The sequence below is a fragment of the Sparus aurata genome, chromosome 17, assembly GCF_900880675.1.
Source record: "Sparus aurata chromosome 17, fSpaAur1.1, whole genome shotgun sequence".
NCBI classification, from domain to species: Eukaryota; Metazoa; Chordata; class Actinopteri; order Spariformes; family Sparidae; genus Sparus; species Sparus aurata.
The window spans coordinates 29,006,364-29,024,970 of record NC_044203.1 but is presented as its reverse complement, the minus strand read 5'-3'; the positions used below and the strand labels follow the sequence as shown (position 1 = coordinate 29,024,970).

The 18,607-nt window shown below is 41.9% G+C and overlaps 3 protein-coding genes across 3 annotated transcripts; 1 reads left to right on the top strand and 2 right to left on the bottom strand.

The window, feature by feature from the left end:
• Positions 1 to 208: 208 nt before the first annotated feature.
• LOC115567763 (free fatty acid receptor 2-like) lies at positions 209 to 4,610 on the top strand. The gene is made up of 2 exons (XM_030394611.1): positions 209 to 1,070; positions 4,546 to 4,610. The coding sequence occupies exons 1-2, from the start codon at positions 209 to 211 to the stop codon at positions 4,608 to 4,610; spliced, it is 927 nt and encodes a 308-aa protein (XP_030250471.1).
• Positions 1,489 to 5,652, bottom strand: lim2.5 (lens intrinsic membrane protein 2.5). Its single transcript, XM_030392779.1, has 5 exons — positions 5,412 to 5,652; positions 3,867 to 4,079; positions 2,194 to 2,343; positions 1,871 to 2,005; positions 1,489 to 1,553 (listed from the first exon to the last, which is right to left on the bottom strand). Exons 2-5 carry the CDS (start codon positions 4,042 to 4,044, stop codon positions 1,492 to 1,494), a joined length of 525 nt encoding a protein of 174 aa, XP_030248639.1. The 5' UTR covers positions 4,045 to 4,079; positions 5,412 to 5,652; the 3' UTR covers positions 1,489 to 1,491.
• Positions 5,653 to 11,237: 5,585 nt separating this feature from the next.
• vsig10l (V-set and immunoglobulin domain containing 10 like) lies at positions 11,238 to 18,541 on the bottom strand. Its single transcript, XM_030392661.1, has 12 exons — positions 18,102 to 18,541; positions 17,515 to 17,844; positions 15,908 to 16,177; positions 15,534 to 15,800; positions 15,206 to 15,448; positions 14,546 to 14,824; positions 13,637 to 13,729; positions 13,030 to 13,254; positions 12,144 to 12,263; positions 12,025 to 12,065; positions 11,803 to 11,892; positions 11,238 to 11,715 (listed from the first exon to the last, which is right to left on the bottom strand). Exons 1-12 carry the CDS (start codon positions 18,172 to 18,174, stop codon positions 11,641 to 11,643), a joined length of 2,106 nt encoding a protein of 701 aa, XP_030248521.1. The 5' UTR covers positions 18,175 to 18,541; the 3' UTR covers positions 11,238 to 11,640.
• Positions 18,542 to 18,607: the final 66 nt, after the last annotated feature.

The window sequence follows — 18,607 nt, the reverse complement described above, 5'->3', positions numbered from 1 at the left end:
GGTTTTTGCCCTAACTATTTTTATAAAGTAATTGTTGATTGCACAATGAGTAACCATAGAAAAATGACACCATCATTATTTAGATTGGTTCCCTATGAACTTTGTTTTCGACATGCAATTTTGTCGGCCCCCGGGCACAAAATGTCCCTTTGAAATGAGATCAGACTTTATTTTTGTGTCTGTTTGCTTTCTTTGGTTTAGGTTCAGGATGGAGACCGAGGTGTTGAGTGATGTTCTTCTCTCAGTTTACATCATTTCCTTCCTGATAGGCCTGCCCGCCAACCTCCTGGCTCTCTACGCCTTCAGTGTTAAGATCCACTCCAAGCCACTTCCAACAGATATCCTTCTGCTCAACCTGACCGTCTCTGACCTCCTCTTTTTGATCACCCTACCTCTCAAGATGCATGAGGCAGCTTCAGGCATGGAATGGAACCTGTCTGGCTACATGTGCTCCATCACCTCCTTCACCTTCTTCTGCACAATCTACACCAGCTCCTTGCTCTTGACAGCAGTCAGTGTGGTTCGCTACATTGGAGTAGCTTTCCCTGTTGCCTATCGTCAACTGCAGAAACCTGTGTACGCGTTAGTTACCAGTGCTGTTATTTGGTTGATCTCAGCAGCACACTGCAGCATTATTTTAATCACCTGGCACCATCCAGACCTGGCCCAAAGAAATTCCACTGTGTGCTACGAGAACTTTACAGATAAGCAGTTGAAGGTCCTCCTCCCAGTCCGTTTGGAGATTTCCATTGTGCTCTGCCTTATACCTCTTACGATTTGTGTTTACTGCTACCTGCGCTGCATCTTGATCCTGCACAGCCGCCCCCGGATCTCCCCGACTCAGAAGCACAAGGCCATCGGAATGGCCATGGGGACTCTAGCTGTGTTTCTCATTTGTGTGCTACCATTCAGTGTTTCTCATTTCGTGGGTTTTTTCCAGGGTGACAGCCCAAGATGGAGGTACTACTCCTTGCTGCTAAGCACCTTCAACACCTGCATTGATCCCATCATCTTCTACTTTTCCTCCTCTTCTTTCCACTGTTATAGTGAAAAGTCCATTTTCAGGAAGCGTGATCCACAAGTACAACAGTAAGCCACAAGTTCTAACTTAGATCACACTTCACCTTAAATACATTGGATCTATAGCAAGCTTCAATATTTGTATGGCACCATATATCACTGACATTATATCACAATGTACATTTTTGGACAAATTGCTTTAAAAGTGCAGTTTATTAGTAAAACAGTGTCTCACATGTAGATGTTGATAACCGCTGTGTAACAGAACATCATATTAAGAGTAATCTATTTCTTTTCAAAGTGACTGAGCTGCTTTCCATCCCAAGACATTGTGGATAATTTTATGACAAAACCACAGGACAAGTTTGATGCATATGCAAATTCCAAATTTTATTATTTTACAGGAAATTCTCTGTTTTTGTACAGGAAGTCATATCCTCTGCACCCACGTGACATAATTTCTTGTTCATTTTAACGTGGGCCAGCCACTCTTCTGCACTCATGCATTCTGTAGGCACACATGTAGAATATACCTGCAAGATAAAACAAAGATCAGCTGTAAAGTAGTGTTTAACAACCAGAAAGAGGAAATGTAAGTACATGTTTCTTGCGTCATCTGACGTATACAATTGTACAGATGTGTGAGTTTCATAAGAAATAGTGTAAGCATTTTCATTAGTTCGAAGCTGATGAGACTGTACTAACTCATGATAAACAGTTGTCAATAAAATCATGGGAACATCAAAGTATGACTGTGTTGTATTGATGATTTTATGATTTCTTCTTCAAGAAATAACAGAGCCGTCAGTAAAATAGAGTAATCACATTGCACCTCTTAATGTGAACAAACCTGCAAAGAAGGTCATGAGCAGGGCCACCCAGCCTAGTATGTAGGACCAAGAGAAGCGCCAGTCACCAAAGCGCTTGCCCAGGAAGTTCACTGTCACCCCGGTGTAAATGGCCATTGCAAGCAGAACAAAGAGAGCTGGCACAGTGGGCAGAGAGAGTAACATATTAAAATGAATATCCGTAATAAAAAATGAATGTCGTCTTACTGAGAAAGTTTCCACGGCATACCGGGTGAACTTTGACCGAGGATTACACAATATGCAAATTGACTAAATGGAGATTCAGATACATGTGTCACCATGTGGCTGTGCTCTCCTGACTCACTTGAAACAAAGAACATGATACCAGCAGCAAAGGAGCGGTTGAACCTCTCAAAAGCCGAGAAGTGGGCAAAGGAGAGGATTCCTGCGATGATGCCAGCGAAGCATGACATGGCGGAGAGGATCATGAAAGCACGAGTGGCATTCCAGTAAGCTGAGGAGGAGCGAAACAAGGCAGAGAACATACTGTGAAGATATGTGCAGGAAGATCGACAACCAACAGTATAATAACAACAGTTTTGCACACAATGTCATCTTCCTAATATTTCTACTGACTACTGATATTTTTTGGATTGTTCCCATGTACTGCTGGACTCACACAGCAGCCATCTTTAACAGCGCTATTTACAGGCAGAGAGTCTTAAAACAGTGAACGTACACATACATAAAATGAAATTTACATTAAACTGGTCACATTGGGCAGAGAAGTCAATTTTGTGATTTTTATGCATTTTCTTTAATAAAAGCGGATCTTCAGAATAGTTTCTTAGCAAATCAGATTTTACATGAATGACACAGCTCCATTACTACCCACCGCTGCACTGACTAGGAAGTGTTATTTCCACACAGGCATGCTGCCAAATCAAGTGGAGTTACAAATATTTGTTGTACATAATTGGTATTCTGTGTCTGTTTATGGAAACATGTCACTGACACTGACTCCTACGCAGAAGGAAATGATCACAGAGGAAGTTAAGACACTTCAAATACAACTCACAGGTCGGTACAATGATCACTGAAAAACTCAGACATACAGATCTTCAGATTCAGGATTTTGAATCTTAAATCACAATGTTTATCACTATTTGAGATCCAGTGTTCAGGATTTAAGGGGACCTATTGACAGAAATGAGATATAATGTGTTTTCATTAGTGTTTAATCACCTGAAACCAAGAATTATGTGTGTTTTTGTTACCTTAAATGAACCTTTTATAACTACAGAGAGCAGGTCCACGTCAATGGAGTCCACCATCCTACACCACCATGTTCCTACAGTAGCTCAGAGTGGACAAGCCAAACACTGGCCCTAGAGAGATCCATTCATGTTTATAGGTTCTCCACCCTTGCTTTAATTGGTGTACGTTTAGTTTAAGATAAGATTGTTGTATTTTCATTGTTAGGAACTATGAATGGCAACATTTGTCTGTCACTAATAATAATAATAATATGAGCATGTTAGCATGCTGACATTAACATTTAGCTCAACACACTGCTGTGTTTTGTCTTGTTAAAAGGGTTTTGTACATTTATTAACTACTTTTTTTCAACATGACATGAAAAATAAGACCTCTCTGTCGCCTGCTGTATACAAGCGTATGGCTACTGGACTGTGGATTTCTTTGTGAAGGACTCAGGTCGGATTTTCCAACAAAGTCGATTCGATGTGGAAGTATGCTCGCTCTCGAGTGCCTCGACGCTGCTAACAGAGAGCAACAGTAGCTAAGTTCCCAGGGCCCCTTTAAGTGACACTGAACTTTTTTCAGGTGTGCTGTGTGTTATTTTGGTCTGCCTGTTTGCCCTTCTCATACCAAATTCTTGTAATTGTACCTCTAAGGTATGAACGGTCATTACAATCGCAGTATTCAGACAGGTAGACCAAACCTCTGGTGCATTTTACCTCAGGGAGACAAAACAGAAACGTTTTTAAGTGTCCAAGAAAATACTTCCCCACTTACCAATGCTGTCGGTCTGCATGTAGCACTTGCCAGACATGCAGTACCTCCACAGGCCCTGATGGGCAAAGCTGCCAGACAGACGGTACTGCATCCAGTAGTCTGTGGCTGTGGAGACCACCAACAGGATGTTCCCCACGATGGCACAAAATAGGCCCCCTCCCATGAAGCTGTACATCATGAGTGACGCTATAAAAGTGGTAAAATCTTTATGCACTGCGCAAAAAGAGAAGGAGAAAGGAGTCAGTGGTGCAAGTAAACTTATAATTATGATTTTCTTTTTTATTTCTTTTTTTTTTTTTGCAGCTTTAGTTTTATTGTTGATTTAGATGCAGATGGATAAAGGAGACATGAACAGCCTGAACAGGTGAGGACGCAGGATATTCTTTGAGCTACAGCTAGGACACCATGATTTAAGTATCTGATCAAGGAAAGACTTCAATATACATTTCCTGATTGGACCAACAATCCAACTGTTAGTTAACCTCCTGAAAACAGTGTTGAATTAATACCAGCACACTCAGTAACAGATGTGGCTCCTTCTTGTAGACTAACTCCATTAGCAACATTTGCAGTTCCTCATTTAAGGGTGATGCTGGAGACAGATAATGCTTTTAGATGTATTTGAGTCTGTTTAAATGCATTTAAGTGTTGTTTCTTTACAGCTGAAACCACACAGCAGAACTCATCGTGAGAACTGCTGGCCTGCAGAGTGATCATACCAACCACAACACAACCAGCTCGTAGCAACATCTCTCTTTGAACAACTTCTTTTTTAATCTTTTTTTTTAACTCACACTGCTGCCATTACACGAGCCACAAGTATGTCAACGTCCCTGTCAAAATAGCCCAACATCAACACAGTCAACTTAAACACAAAGCTGTAAAAGAGGTCATGGCTAATACAAAGCCTTGAATTAAAAATTGAACAATGAGAGCGATGACAGCAGTTTTAAGAAAAGCAAATGTGATGATTTACTTGTGAATTAGTCCAACTGGCATCATGTAGCTGCACAAACGTAATTAGCTATAATCTGTTCTTTTTTTTAAGTAACTGATATCTGACGACTGACTATGAACTATTAAAATGAATCGGCATACAAAGCATAACATGTCAAACATCTGTAAGTCAAGTGGGTCAATTATACTTTTAAGCTGTCAGACACAACATGCATCCTAAACAGTCTTAAGCGGAGAGTCACAGCTGAACATCTGTGCAGATGAAAGAACCAGGCAAACCCTGGACCTCAAATTTGGCACTAAAATCTCAAGAAATGTATCGATTGTGTTAAAATTGGAATTTGAACATTTTGGGGGGAAAAAAAGACAAATGTAACACACATTAATACAAAATTGCATCCTAGTAATGTGAGCTTCAATCCTGCAAGTTACTACCACATGTGAAAGGGCCCCTCAGCCCACCTGTGAGTCATGCACCCATTGGTTAGCATGCCATGATACTCACCCTACTTTATAATTTTTTAATCTAATCTTTTTTTAGCATCCTGATGGCTTCAGCGATTTACGAAATACCCAACATCATCTTACCTGAATTCCTCAGGATAAATCAACCCTCTTAAGTATCAGCCTTTCCTCAGGGAAAGAGTGAGAGAGAGTGCAAGCCAGGAGTGAGCGAAACGTCAAAGAGGAAGCCCTAGGCTGAATTCCAAAAAGTTATCCCCTCCACTTTTCTGTCGATGGTGGCAAAATCCTTTAAAACAATCGGCACAGAACAAATGCACTTGAGCTGGTGGGCTGCACGCCACGTGACTCTTTCACACTGAACTACATGGGAGTATTTTGGGGGGTCAGGGGAGAAGGGAGGGGGGGGTGGATGGCGTCGGGGGGATGGGGGCATGGTCTGGGATATGAGGCCGCGGCACCACAGTCCTTGTCTGTTGTTCTATTAGGTATTCTGGAACTGTGGATGTGCAGAGGCTTGCAGTACTGCTGTGGTCAATGGAACATGCTGAAGCGCACACTTTCTTTCAGTGTGGCCGGGGTGTGGTCATGGGGACACATACACGCTTAGAGCAGACACATGACCAAAGAGCTGCTAAATAAAATTAGACACAGCGCGCGAGTGTTTTACATGTTCACCCTGAATATGTAATGACGTTATGGAAACATTACACAAATAGTAAAAGCCTGCCCAGTACCGCACATGGAACTAAAAATGTTTACACCTATGAAGTATTTACAATTTTAGGTGTTGACACTGCGAGCTTCTGGGCATGCATCTACTCGATTAGCATGGCTAGTTGGAACATTCACAGGCGCTGGGATGGACGAGGATTCGAGGGAAAATCAAGTAATATGAAAGTCGGATTACATCTCAGATGGTCTGTGTTACTGTTCAGGGGAACTCACATAGCCGCAAGCGTTTGGTTTGAAGTCACACCTGTTGGTGGTGTGAACCATTCAAAACAGAAATAGGATGAATATATATATATATAAGTCCCCCTGAAAGAAAGTATTTTTATAGGTCTCTTGTTTCAGCCGAGGTAAAAGGCTGAGGTATGACTCCCATGCTTATACCGAAATCGTATCGTATCAGCATGATCTATCAGGTTGATTTAACCTTGAGTGAGCTGCAGTGTCCAGTTAAAGGCCTCGATCCCTGGATATCTGACACTAACAGACAGAGAGGGACCCCAATGCTGTAAAAATGAAAAATAAAAAAGGTTGGTACTTTATAGCCTTAAAGGATCAATTCACCGAACAATGAAAATGTAGTAATTTTAACCTGATGCTGATGGAAAGTCGGGTGACATTTTGTAGTCCACAAAACATTTCTGGAGCTTCACAGCAAACAGCACTGCAACATTCCCCTAAACAAATGAAGAAGATGGGATCCCCCTCCAAACTGATTTTGAAAGATGTTATTTACACCCTCAACATGCAGCCATGCTAACACACCCACTTCAAACAGTTTTAGCTGAACAGCAGAATGGAAGATTTTGACTTTATCACAGATATAAATAATATCTTTTACATCAATTTAGGATCTCTGGGCTACAAGAGACTTGGTTTATGTCGGGCCGACTGTATGGCTTGTAAAGCAACTTTGCAGCATTCTCCTAAACAACTGAAGTAGATGGGGACATTAAAACAACTGAAATCAATACTGTGTACCATACCGCATTTCCGGCATAATCAAAGTCTCCTGAAGCCCAAAGATCGCAAACAGATTTAACAATTCTGTATTTCCAACCCTTTTGAAAAAAGCAGAATCTTCACTGTAGCTGCTAAGCTAAAAGCATAAGCATGCACCCTGCTGAGGTCAGTGCATTAGCTCAACAACACATCAGTGGGTGTCAATAACATCTTTTCTAATCAATTAAAGAATCTTGTGGTAGGGCAGACGAGCTCTGTGGAGTCATTTTGTTGGTTGGGGTTTTTTTGTTTTAAAAAAAAAAAAGTCCCCATTTACTTGAGATGTTTAGAAGAACGCTCATGTTGTTCTAACCTATATAAAACAATGGAGTGCATTTGAGTTCCAGCAAGTCCCCTCTAGTTTGAGGTAAAGATGAGAACTAACCAAGCAACAAAAACTTTGTCATTCTCATGTAAGTAACTCAATTAAACAGGATGCCCTGTCTGTAGGAGTCTGAGGAAACAATTATGGACTGTGGGAGGTGAAACAAATGGACAAATAGGAGATGTGCATTATATTACCCATGCATTTTTTATGTCTGCCTGGACTGTTGAGACACTGATGATGGCTGCTAAAGATTTTCTGAGACCACTGCTGCTTTCGTCTGTCTGATACAGTGATGTGCACAAGGGGGGGGTGCCAAAGGATGAAACCACACGGGGCTGCGCTCTCGACTTAAACAGCAACGGACGCTGAATTCACAAGTGAGTAACAATTATTTGGGCCATGTGGAAACAGTGAATGAGAATTACAGAAAACCTGATAATCTTATTTAGGGAGTTTTCACACTTATAACTGTCGGCCCTGCCCTGGGTGTTTTCTGAAATGTGTTCTCGGAGGCCGAATATGAGGATTTTTTTACACACTTTGTCCAACAACTGTGAGAGGTCCACCCTTCAAACTGGGTTAGAGGAAGTAGCTGGCAGATGGTTTACCATCAATGGAACATGCCAACAACATGCCACAACCAGACAAACGAAACTGAGCCTTCTCCAGAGAGGATCTGAAGTGAAAGAAGAAAAAAAAAGACATGTTAACCCTGACCCTGCATTTCAGGATATCACAAAAGGGTAACTGTGGTATGCACCTGAGGAAATGTCGCACTTATAATTTTAAGCCCAGGCGCTTCCTCATTTCACCGTCGCAAGTGCACTTCCTCAAAGCGTCGGTTGAACAGAAGCGGCTGAACAGAATCCAAAACGGAAACCCTTTAGTTTTTTCTTTCTTAAAAACAATGCAGACCGTCATGTAACAGCGTCAGAAAAACAATATCGTCTGCATTGTTAATCCCTGTTTAACTTCTACATTAGAAGACAAACTAGTCAGTTACAGCAGGTTTCCAAGTCCTGGGTTGTTAACTTCTGAAAGTGGGGCCTGCCCTGCATTTGGGTCAGTCTTTACATTGTTGATGACTTACATTTTATAAAACAATGCAAACTCTTTCAGAATCAGAATCAGAATCGATTTTACTGCCAAGTAAGTTTTCATACACAAGGGATTCTGCTGTGGTCTGTCGGTGCAAAACAACAAACAACACAATTGAAGGATATCATAAGGATATAAATATAAATGGAGATGAATAATAGAAAAATATAGACTAGACAACAACATATTAAATAAATCCATACGAATATAGAATAGACAAAAACACAATGGTATGACAAAAGCATAAACAGTAGAACAATATGAACAAGTGACTGTTATTTCAACATTTTCCATTTATTTGTCATGTTACGCTGATATTAATATGATTAAAGGTGATTAAAGAGCAATAAAACTGAGATTCATTGACAGCATTGAGATTACTGTTATCTACATTTATTGAAGTTTCCTGTCTCTATTGTTCTAAGGTGCTGTTCAAACTCTTGCTGTAATGGATTTGCACCACAGCACCACCTGCTGCACAAATATAAAAAAAACATCAGCCCTGTGCTCCAACACCCATAAAACCATAATATTTAGAACGCCAGAAACAGATGTAACATGTCCCAATATGAAGTATGTGAAATGCGATATGCCAAAAACACCAAGATCTCCTGATACATCCAGTCGCATTTTCTTGTATCGGGGTCCATCGTGCTTCCCGGGCTTTTCTGACCAACAATCCTCTGCACAGTGGAAGATGCATCGCATACGTCAGGATGTGTCATACAAACACAAACAAAGCTGAGGGAGCAAAAACTTTTATGTGTAGACCATTTAAGTGTAAGCACTACGTTCTTTGTGCTCCACATTTTCGTGCTGCAAAGTTCAAGGCCTACTGTCACGAAGTAAGATGCCCCGATTGTATACATACTGCATGCAACTGTGTGTACTTTTTAAGGGCTGCTGCTGCAGCACGTACAACAAGTAAAAAGTAAAAGTATGTGATTCTGAATGCACCCCAGCTCACAGTCAGAAATGGCTTGAATGTGTGTTTCCTCACAACAAAATAAAGACTGTCTGCATCATCATCAGGGTACTTCATGAACTGTAACGCTGACTCACAGATCACACCAAGTACAGTTTCCTGAGTGTTCGCCTCAAAATGTGACGTTAATGTTGAGAGGAGGCGTCACCAACCGTGTTCCTCTATTGCACTGTTCAACACAACTTCAAGGCCCTGAGAACCTCAGACAGAGCTGACATCATTGTTAGTGTTTGAGTGAGAGAGTCTAATGAGCCGGCACTTTGTGATGTTTCACTTCATCTTGTGGGTTTGAGATATATAGCCTTATAATAGAAACAAAAACACAAATAGAAACACATTCAGTCAGAGTGAGTTACTGTAAGTGGGGAAGGAGATCTCAGAGAAAATGTCAGATGTGGTTAAAAAACACACAAAAAAACATTTTTTTCAGGGGTTACCCACATTGTTTCACGTAACAACACTATGAACTTTGGCAAAGTCTTAATGATTTGACAGTGGGACATCCCTAAACCTTTGCGGACTTACCGGGAACATGCCTCAAAGTCTGCAAGCCTGTGGGTGTGGACATAGGGATTGTACGAAGGCCCTGAGGGGCAAGTAAGAACTTTCTAAATCTTTATGACCTTAGAACTAAAGATTTTATATTTCTTATTATCTTATTTTTTTATATTCCTTATTTTTTTTTCATTTGTGAAAACACTTGGTTTTATACATGACAAAAAATCTCCTGCAGAAAAATTCAATTAAATCGAGATCTATTTATTTTTTTATCAAACTCGGAAAGATTATCCTGGCGAAATTTTTTTTTTTCAACAGGTCTCAGGTCATAAACACAGGAGAGAAAACAGTTTGGATCAGACTTAGAAAATAGTTCACAAGAAAACATTTTCAAAAATCTCACATGCCCCTCAGGGCTTCTGTAGAATTAGGCCCAGCGCTGCACCTCCCAGCTGAGACAGTGGATGGAGCTGAGGTACCGGGTGATCTCATGGGTAAAACAGCAGCTCCCTCTGTATTCTCCAGGCTGACTTGTTTCTCCTGTATAAACTACTGACGCACAGAAAAAAAGGGAAAAGTAATGGATCATCTTTAGGTATGTATGCTTGAGAAAAGAATTTTCAAAAGGGATTTAACAGGATTTCAAGCTCTTACTTAAAAGAAGAGAATGTTCTTTTATGCCCTTAGACTGCTGTACTCTGCAAGCAGATCGCTGCGACACCACCTGCAGGAAGGAAATCTAAATGTGTGATCACCAATTCTTTGTTGTGCTGTCCTGTCTTGTTACAGGAGACATTGCCAGCAGTTCAGCTCTACCCCTTTAATGGCTCTCCCAGCTTTAGACTGTGTTTGAGTGCTGCTGTAGATTAAAAAAAAAATAAAAGAATATAGCGTGAAGAAGCTTGAAATACAGATACCAAGGAGCGCTGTGCATGTTTGGATGGGTTATAGAACAAGAGGCGATCCAAGGAGACCTCGTCAAATCAGATGCCTGGCTCTGCAGAGTAACTCTCCACTTGTCACCACACACCACGTCGCTGGAAACGGAGAGGAAGCTGATCAAAGCGCACGCAAATGGAAGAGAATGAAGGGAAGTAATGCGGAGACACAGTGCGAGGTTTATGAACAGCACACGACCACGGAGGAAGGAGAACAGATCTGACATCCTTACAAATGCTTCATCTCGTTATCCACCCACACATGGCCACGAATGAACCCCACATACAGCAGCAGATCACTGCCGCAAAGTACTAAATGTTGGAACACAGCAAAGCTTCAAAATAGTAAACATTTTCAAGAGACTGTTTTGCCAGGAGAGAAGGAAGTGAGGTCCTTTAATAAAGCCGCTGATCAGGTCGTAGGAGATTGACCAAGAAAAACAGTACAAGCTATTGATCACAGTGGTGTCTTACTGGAAATATTATGAAATTGTAAAGTTAGAATTAATAAGAAGCCAAATAAATGCACAGGAATTGCTTATGCTTTGATTTATTATGATAAAAATACTTACAAAATGAGTTTTAACTTAGATCATAGAGGAAAGTGCTATAAATATCCTTCGCCCACTGAAACAAAATGTACGACACCAGAAGTTATTTAATTTAAAATAATGATTAAAATGTAGAAAACAAATCTCATACATAAGAAAAACACGTAATAAACACAACATGTTGTATAAAAGTTAAAACACATCACAACAGATTTTTGGGAGTTCAGACGGTTGTAGCAACTCTGACAGGTGCTGGAGGGACAAAGCTGGGGAGAGCCACCGATCTCTCCGACGGAGTCTGAAAGAAAAACAAGCCGGTTCATTTCGCGTTAAATCGACAGAAGCATCCATCTTCCGCTTGAATGTGTTTGATTTGAAAGGCTACCTGCTGCAATCTGTTGTAATCAGGGAGAGACTTCAGCCCTCCTGTCAGCAGGTTATGAGGAGGGATTGTATCTGGTTGGATTGTTATTGCCTGTGAGGAACGAGGAAGAAGCTTAATCAACAGATGCAGGATTCATTGTGTTGTTCATAGTATCTGATGCGTGGAGTACGGCGTGTATTTTACACGTCACATATAATTATAAATCAGTAACAAGATTCTCACCTTCTCAACGGCTCTGGACACTGGATATCTTGTCTGCCGACCTACAACACACAGAAAGACAGAATTTAAAGACAGCTGTGTCCCCATGATTAAATATCTGGTGCTGAAACTTGACTTACTTCTGTTCTTGTGGCAGTAGACACAGAGGTAGATGAAGCCTCCCAGCAGGAGCAGGAAGAGAAGGCTGCAGGGGATTCCTGCAGCGATGCCTGCAATCGCAGGTCCACTCAGCCCCTCACCTGTTATCACCAGGACGAACAGTCAGCAGTGATTTTACAGCAACTTTAGATTACTGAACACAAAATCTGAGGCTATGTTCAGACAGCAGGCCAATCATATTGGTTTCTTAAATCAGATCTGAAACATGGAGTGTCCGCGCTGTTATTTGCATGTGATCAGATCTGATATTTGGGTCTAGACATCACCAACACATCTGAAAGGGTTACTGCGGTCACAAAGTAGGTGCCAGTAACTCTGTACGCTTCGATTTTCAACATGGAAGCATGATAAATCCTCTCGCTGTCCAACTGTCCGTGCGTTCACGTGCTGTCAGAATTATCGGGAAAAAAAAAAAACATTTTTCCAAATGCCCTCACAGGTCAGAAGAACTACTCGGAAAGTCTGGTAAAATGTTGGTACACAAGTTCCCGAGTGGATATCTTATGATGAAAGTCAACACTGGGTTGATGGTAAGAAACCTTTACCAAAGTCATGCAGTGTCAAGTCACTCTATCATTTCCTTGTCACTCATATACCAGAAACGGCTATTTTTTGGTGTCAGTGTTGTTCCCCTGATCCAACATGACGCACACAAACACACACCGAAGTCTGGGAAACAACTTCACAACTCTGGGAAATCGTCAGAAAGACCATCAGAGTCGACCTGAACCACCTCCACATGTGGTTTAGAACCTGATTTGCAAACATTGTTTGCAAATCAATTTAACAAAAAAACAAAACAGATTTAGGCTGGCAGTCTGAACATAGCCTGACACTTTGCCATACCTGGACCAATCCTGTGGATCTCAGACGGCTCTCCTACAATCATAAGAGCTTTGGGGATGACCCGAAACCTGTACGTCGATTTGGGATCGAGGTTGAAGATGTCCGCGCTCCTGACAGAGCCCGGACGGTGCTGGATGGTGCGAAACTTGTCTGAGCTGCCTCTAGTTTGGGTGTCATTACTGTTGTCGGTCACAAGGTCTGGTCCTTTCATCTGGATGTCAAACCCTTTGCACAAGCACAAGGAATTCATAGGTAGGGCTTTGACACTTGCCTAATATCGCAATATTATCAGGCTCAATGGAAATAAAAAAAAAAAAACCAGAGAGGAAACATAGCAAAAGTGAATGTTTTCTTCTCACAGTACTTTTGTCCTTAAAATGTTTCATCTGAAAACACAGCGCTGCTCAGCTAGAGTTTTCACACACTGCATATTTACACCCCCATCTTCTGTGTTGACTTCTCAACACGGTGTCGGCTTTCTTTCCGAAAACTTCTGCTGAGCCGTACAGATTCAAAACAAGAAAGCGGCGGTCACGTGTGATGTTTCAAAGACATTATGGTGAAAAATAAATCAACCCGGAGCTTTCCAGAGTCGAGACGGTGTTACCTGTAACAACAGAGGTAGGCGGGACTTCCCAGGACAACCTGACGACGGTTCCTTCTTGATTAGGTAACCCACTGAAATCTGAGATTGACGGTCCTGGAAAGAGAGGGATTGTGAGCAAGGGGGGGAGATCAAGAGGGGGCAGGTGGAGGTGGAGGGGGGTGAGGGTGAGGGTATACCAAGACTGGAGAGCTTTGTTTAAAGGGGAAGAGCAACCTCAGGAATAACTTAGCTCTCCGTCTGAGGGCCCATTGTTTCTGTCTGCTCTGGTAATGGTAGTAGGCTTGACAGCTGGAAGCTGCGGGCAACAGTATCCTTACAGGATTTAAAAATGGCCTGTATTGGAAATGGGACTAAAATTAAACATTCTAAAAGATAAAGAAGTTTCATGATTAAAAAAATAGAATCACTGTACAGTTCTCAGTGGCTGTGGTGTAGAGCATGTCTTTAAGTATTAATGAATTAATGTCAAAATATGCTGTCAAAAATACGGTCGTTCATATTAAATTAAAGTAAAACTGAAAAGTGAGAGCTAATAATAAAACATAAAAGTGCCCCCACTGGAGTAGGGCTGCATTTTACTTATTTATTGATGAGCAATCAGCTAATTCAATTCATGAATTGAGAACATAAAGTTCCCCCTGATGCCCCCAAATAAAATAAAAAAGTGCCCTCTTTGATGCCTGTATGGTAGATAAAACACAACAAAGTGCCCTTTAGGGTGCTCTTCCAGTTCACTGTAAATATATCATGACTTTCGGCACGTTGGTGCCCCACTGCATTCAGCTGGTGCCCCCCTTTTTTTTGCCCCTGTCCCTCAAACATGCTGATTCCACCATTGTGTCCATCTCTGCGTCCTACTGTGCTTAACTGTGACAGGCAACCATCAAATCAACAGCACCAGCTCTTTACTTCTCAGCTGAAATTCCCTCTTTTGGCTGCCCAATGGGTTGCTGCAGACGCAGGTGTAGTTTTGGAGGTGGAAGCTGGTGACGTTGTAATCACTAATCTTGAGCTGTGTGGTGTCGGTGCTGATCTGGTAAGTTGACCCGTTGGTGACAGCTTCGCCGCCTTTTGACCATGACACCACAGCCTGAGGCGTGGCCTCACTGACACAGTGAATAGTGACTGCTATTTTGTCATCAGCGTCAACTGTGGTTTTCACAGCTGGCAGGAACTTGACTGGACTACCTGGGGAGGAGACAAAGGTCTTCTTTGGCTGATAAATTCACTTACGGATAATACACGTACTGATGGAGACAAACACAAACAAACACTTGCGACAAAGACGTGCACATAGTTATACAGTAAGCTTCATCATCCAGAATGACATAAGTGCACTAAAACAATTAACTTCAATGGGAATTTAAAAATATATATAAATGAACCTGAGTATCTTTGTATAATCTTAAAAAAAAGGTTTCATATTGGCGCATATCCACCACATATTCACTGACACCGACATGTGAATGATATGCCAATATCAGACAATAACAACTATCGGTCTTGCTATACTCACTAACGCACATTATACAGAAATGAATGACAGATTGTTGAATATCTAAAACGTACTTGCAGTAATATTGCACTTATCCTGTTCAAGTGGGTGGAATGCCTGGCAAGTGACAGTTTTCCCGTCGAGGTCATCGGTGGCAGTGACAGTCAGGCTAAAGTTTCCTGCTCCGCTGCTCATGTTGCTCAGTGCCAGGAAAGACAGCTGAGCCTCCGGGGTTCCCCCTGCCCACCGACAGTAGTACTGCAGGGTGACGTTGTTCACCGACTGCACGTAGCACATCGAGCTGCCTGACGGCCTCTCTGTCCAATGATAAAAATCGATCTTATAAAAAGGACGAAGAAAAGGACACGGAAAACATGAAAACGTTCCTAACTTATCACATACCATAAACCTTCAAAATGATGCTCTTGTGGCGCTCTTCTTTAGACTCATTATTGAGCAGCGTGCATGTATAATTGCCCCCTTGACTCGTCTGTATGTTAGTTAGATTTAGGACTTGTCCCAGGGACTCAGACAGCGTCTGATCTCCAAAGGCCCACTTAACAGTTGGCTTTGGGAATCCTTCAGCCTCGCAGGAGAGGTTCAGGGAGTCTCCGGACTCGTAGAACGGCTGAGCTGGATGGGCCTCAAGTTTGGGGTCATCTGGTCCATCTATAAAAAACACACCACAAAGAATACAGACGAGTTGTTAGAAATGAGGGGACACAAACACAGAGAGGGTTTGTTTTAGAAATACATCTAAAAGTTATTAATCTTACACAGCACTGCAACATTCATATGAGCTGTCTCGCTGCTGAAGGGGTTCGTCAGTGACACCATGTACTGTCCCGCATCTCTTCGGTTTGGCCTGAGGATCACAAGACTCTGTTTCTCCACCGAGTAGTGCGAGTTGGTATTTATCTCTGTGCCGTTGACGAACCACGTCTGACGCTCGACTACTCCTTGCAGCATGCTGTAGCTCAGGGTGAACCGGTCAGCTCCTTCTACGGCAAACTTAGCTGAGCTCAGAGTCACATTCTGGATGATTTCTGCAAAATGAAAAGGTGCAGAGGTGGATATCACATGGCTGTTACTCTGGTTTCTGGAGTAACATAAAAATATTCATCATGAAAGCTTCTGGATGCCAGATAGACATATGTTTGCTTTTCTTAGCCCCAGTACACAGTGCAGAGGCACCCAAATATATGCAGTAACAGAGCTAGAAGGCACAGCGCTGCCTCAAGTCCGGCCCATGAGCAAAAGTTGGCACGCCACAAGGCTCAAATTGGCCCACAAGGTGCGTCTTGTGAAAGCAATATGTAAGAATTTCAGTTGGGAGAATCCATTAATGAACTAAAATCATGAAAAGAATGTGAAGCGTCGATGTTGCAGAGGCATCTACTGAAGTTAGCATGCTAACCAGCTAGCCCTGGCCTGGCCTGTCCTTAAGCCCTGGCCATCCTGTTAGCAGATTTTAGCAACAATTGAAATGTTGCCAATTTGTTTTAATAATGAATTCCACAGGGGTAAAATTCTCATATATTGCACATTTAAAAAAACTCCCTTATTAATCTTTTCTTTTCACAATCTGAGAATAGCAGGCAGACTGACAGTTGGGGTTCTAGTACAATTTTGCAACCTAAAATGCTGCACAATTGCTGTTGTTAAATTGCTGGTAGTTTAAGTTTTGGCCTCCAAGCAGACAATTTGGGCACCCCTGGTCCAGCACAATCCTAGATAACATAATAACATAATCCACCATGCATTTTCTTTTTTATGACATGGTGTATACAGACGAGACTTGTCTGTATAGGTAAGAGAATGCTGCAAAAAATGAGCTGTTGTCAAACACAGCTAGTGACCGTTTCCTGCCAACCAGGAACTTAATCCAGACAAAATCTTGTTTTAAAACATCAACAACAAAAATAATAATAAATGTCTCCATAAAGTCTCAGAAAGATCAGAGATCCCAAATTAATTTGAAAATACATCATTTATACCCTTGATATATGGCCAAGAAAGCTCTTTACGATTTTAGCTTGGCAGGGAAGATTTTAGCTTAAAAAGCCTGTAAATAATGTCTTTTTAAATTAATTTTGGATCTTAGGTTACACTGAACATAATATCAAGCCATGTTATTTTTAACTTTTGGTCTTCCTTTAAAATACATCAGTTTATATCTACTATGGAGACAGTAGGAGAATGTTACAATGTTTTATTTCTGTGAAGCTCCAGAATTGTTTTGTGGACTACAAATGTTCACCCGACCTTCCATCGGCATTTGGCTGAGAAGATGATAACTAAATCTAGATTCTGGATTAACTTTTCCTTTAATTGCCCATCTTAACAAGGTTCAAGCTAAGTCAGAGCCTCGTCAGGTACTCACCAAATACCCTCAGAGTAAAAGTAGCCAAAGACTTTCCCAGTCCAGACACTGTCACTTCAACAGTGTAGTTACTGCTGTAGCCAAGCGGCACATTTACAAATGTAAGAGATCCATTTGGTTCGATCTTCAGCACATCTGTATGGTTTTCTGGTATGTTTGCGGGAGTGAGTGAGTCAATAATCCAGATGGCTACAGGAACATCTCCCATTAACCAGATGACAGATGTGTCAGGAGCACCGCTGAAGGGCGTAGCCAGAGTCACATTTCTGCCGGCCACAGCATTGACCTCAGTGGGACCAGCAGCAGAGACCAGCAGCTCAGTGTGTGCACCTGTCAGTGTGGAGACAAGGAAACACAATGTAAGGAGGAAATATTCATCTCTTTATTCTACAAAAATCTTAATGGGCCCCTGAGTGAGGGAACAATTTGCAAAACAGCAAATGCTGATGTGTCACAGGTGATTATTCAAAGCTTAACATGAGTGTCTGTCCCAAACAGTGCAAGCACAAATAAGTAGTTAATATGGTTCAACATGAGTCCTGACAAAGAGTGAAAAGCATAAACACAGAATTTAGTTCGAGTCTTACCTTGAAGAGCAAAGATAAGTACAATGGCCAGGAAAACTTTGCTTAATCTCCTAAACTCCTCCAGCCACATCATTTCTACAAAATAGGTGGACAGCCGAGTGGTGAGAGGAGTCAGACGATTTTAAAGGTTGAACTCCAGGAACATTGAAACACAAGAAAATGTAGAAGAAATGTCCTTGCTGTCTTGGGCAGCAGCGAGTGATCCACCTGTGTGTACTCCCTCCTGTGTGTCCACCTGTTTTTCCTCCTGTGTGTCCTCCCTCTTGTGTGTCTTCCTGTTTTTCCTCCTGCTTGTCCTCCTGTTTCTCCTCCTGCGTGTCCTCCTGTTTCTCCTCCTGTGTGTCCTTCCTGTCTGTCCTCCCTGTGCGCTCTCAAGCTGAAACTTTCAGGAGGGTGTGTGTGAGTTGCCCACCTGAGCACATTCAAAGCCTTGATTGTGTGTTAGGCCACGCCCCTCCTCCACAGTACCTCCTTTATTTCTGTTTGGTGAAGAAGCCAATGACGTT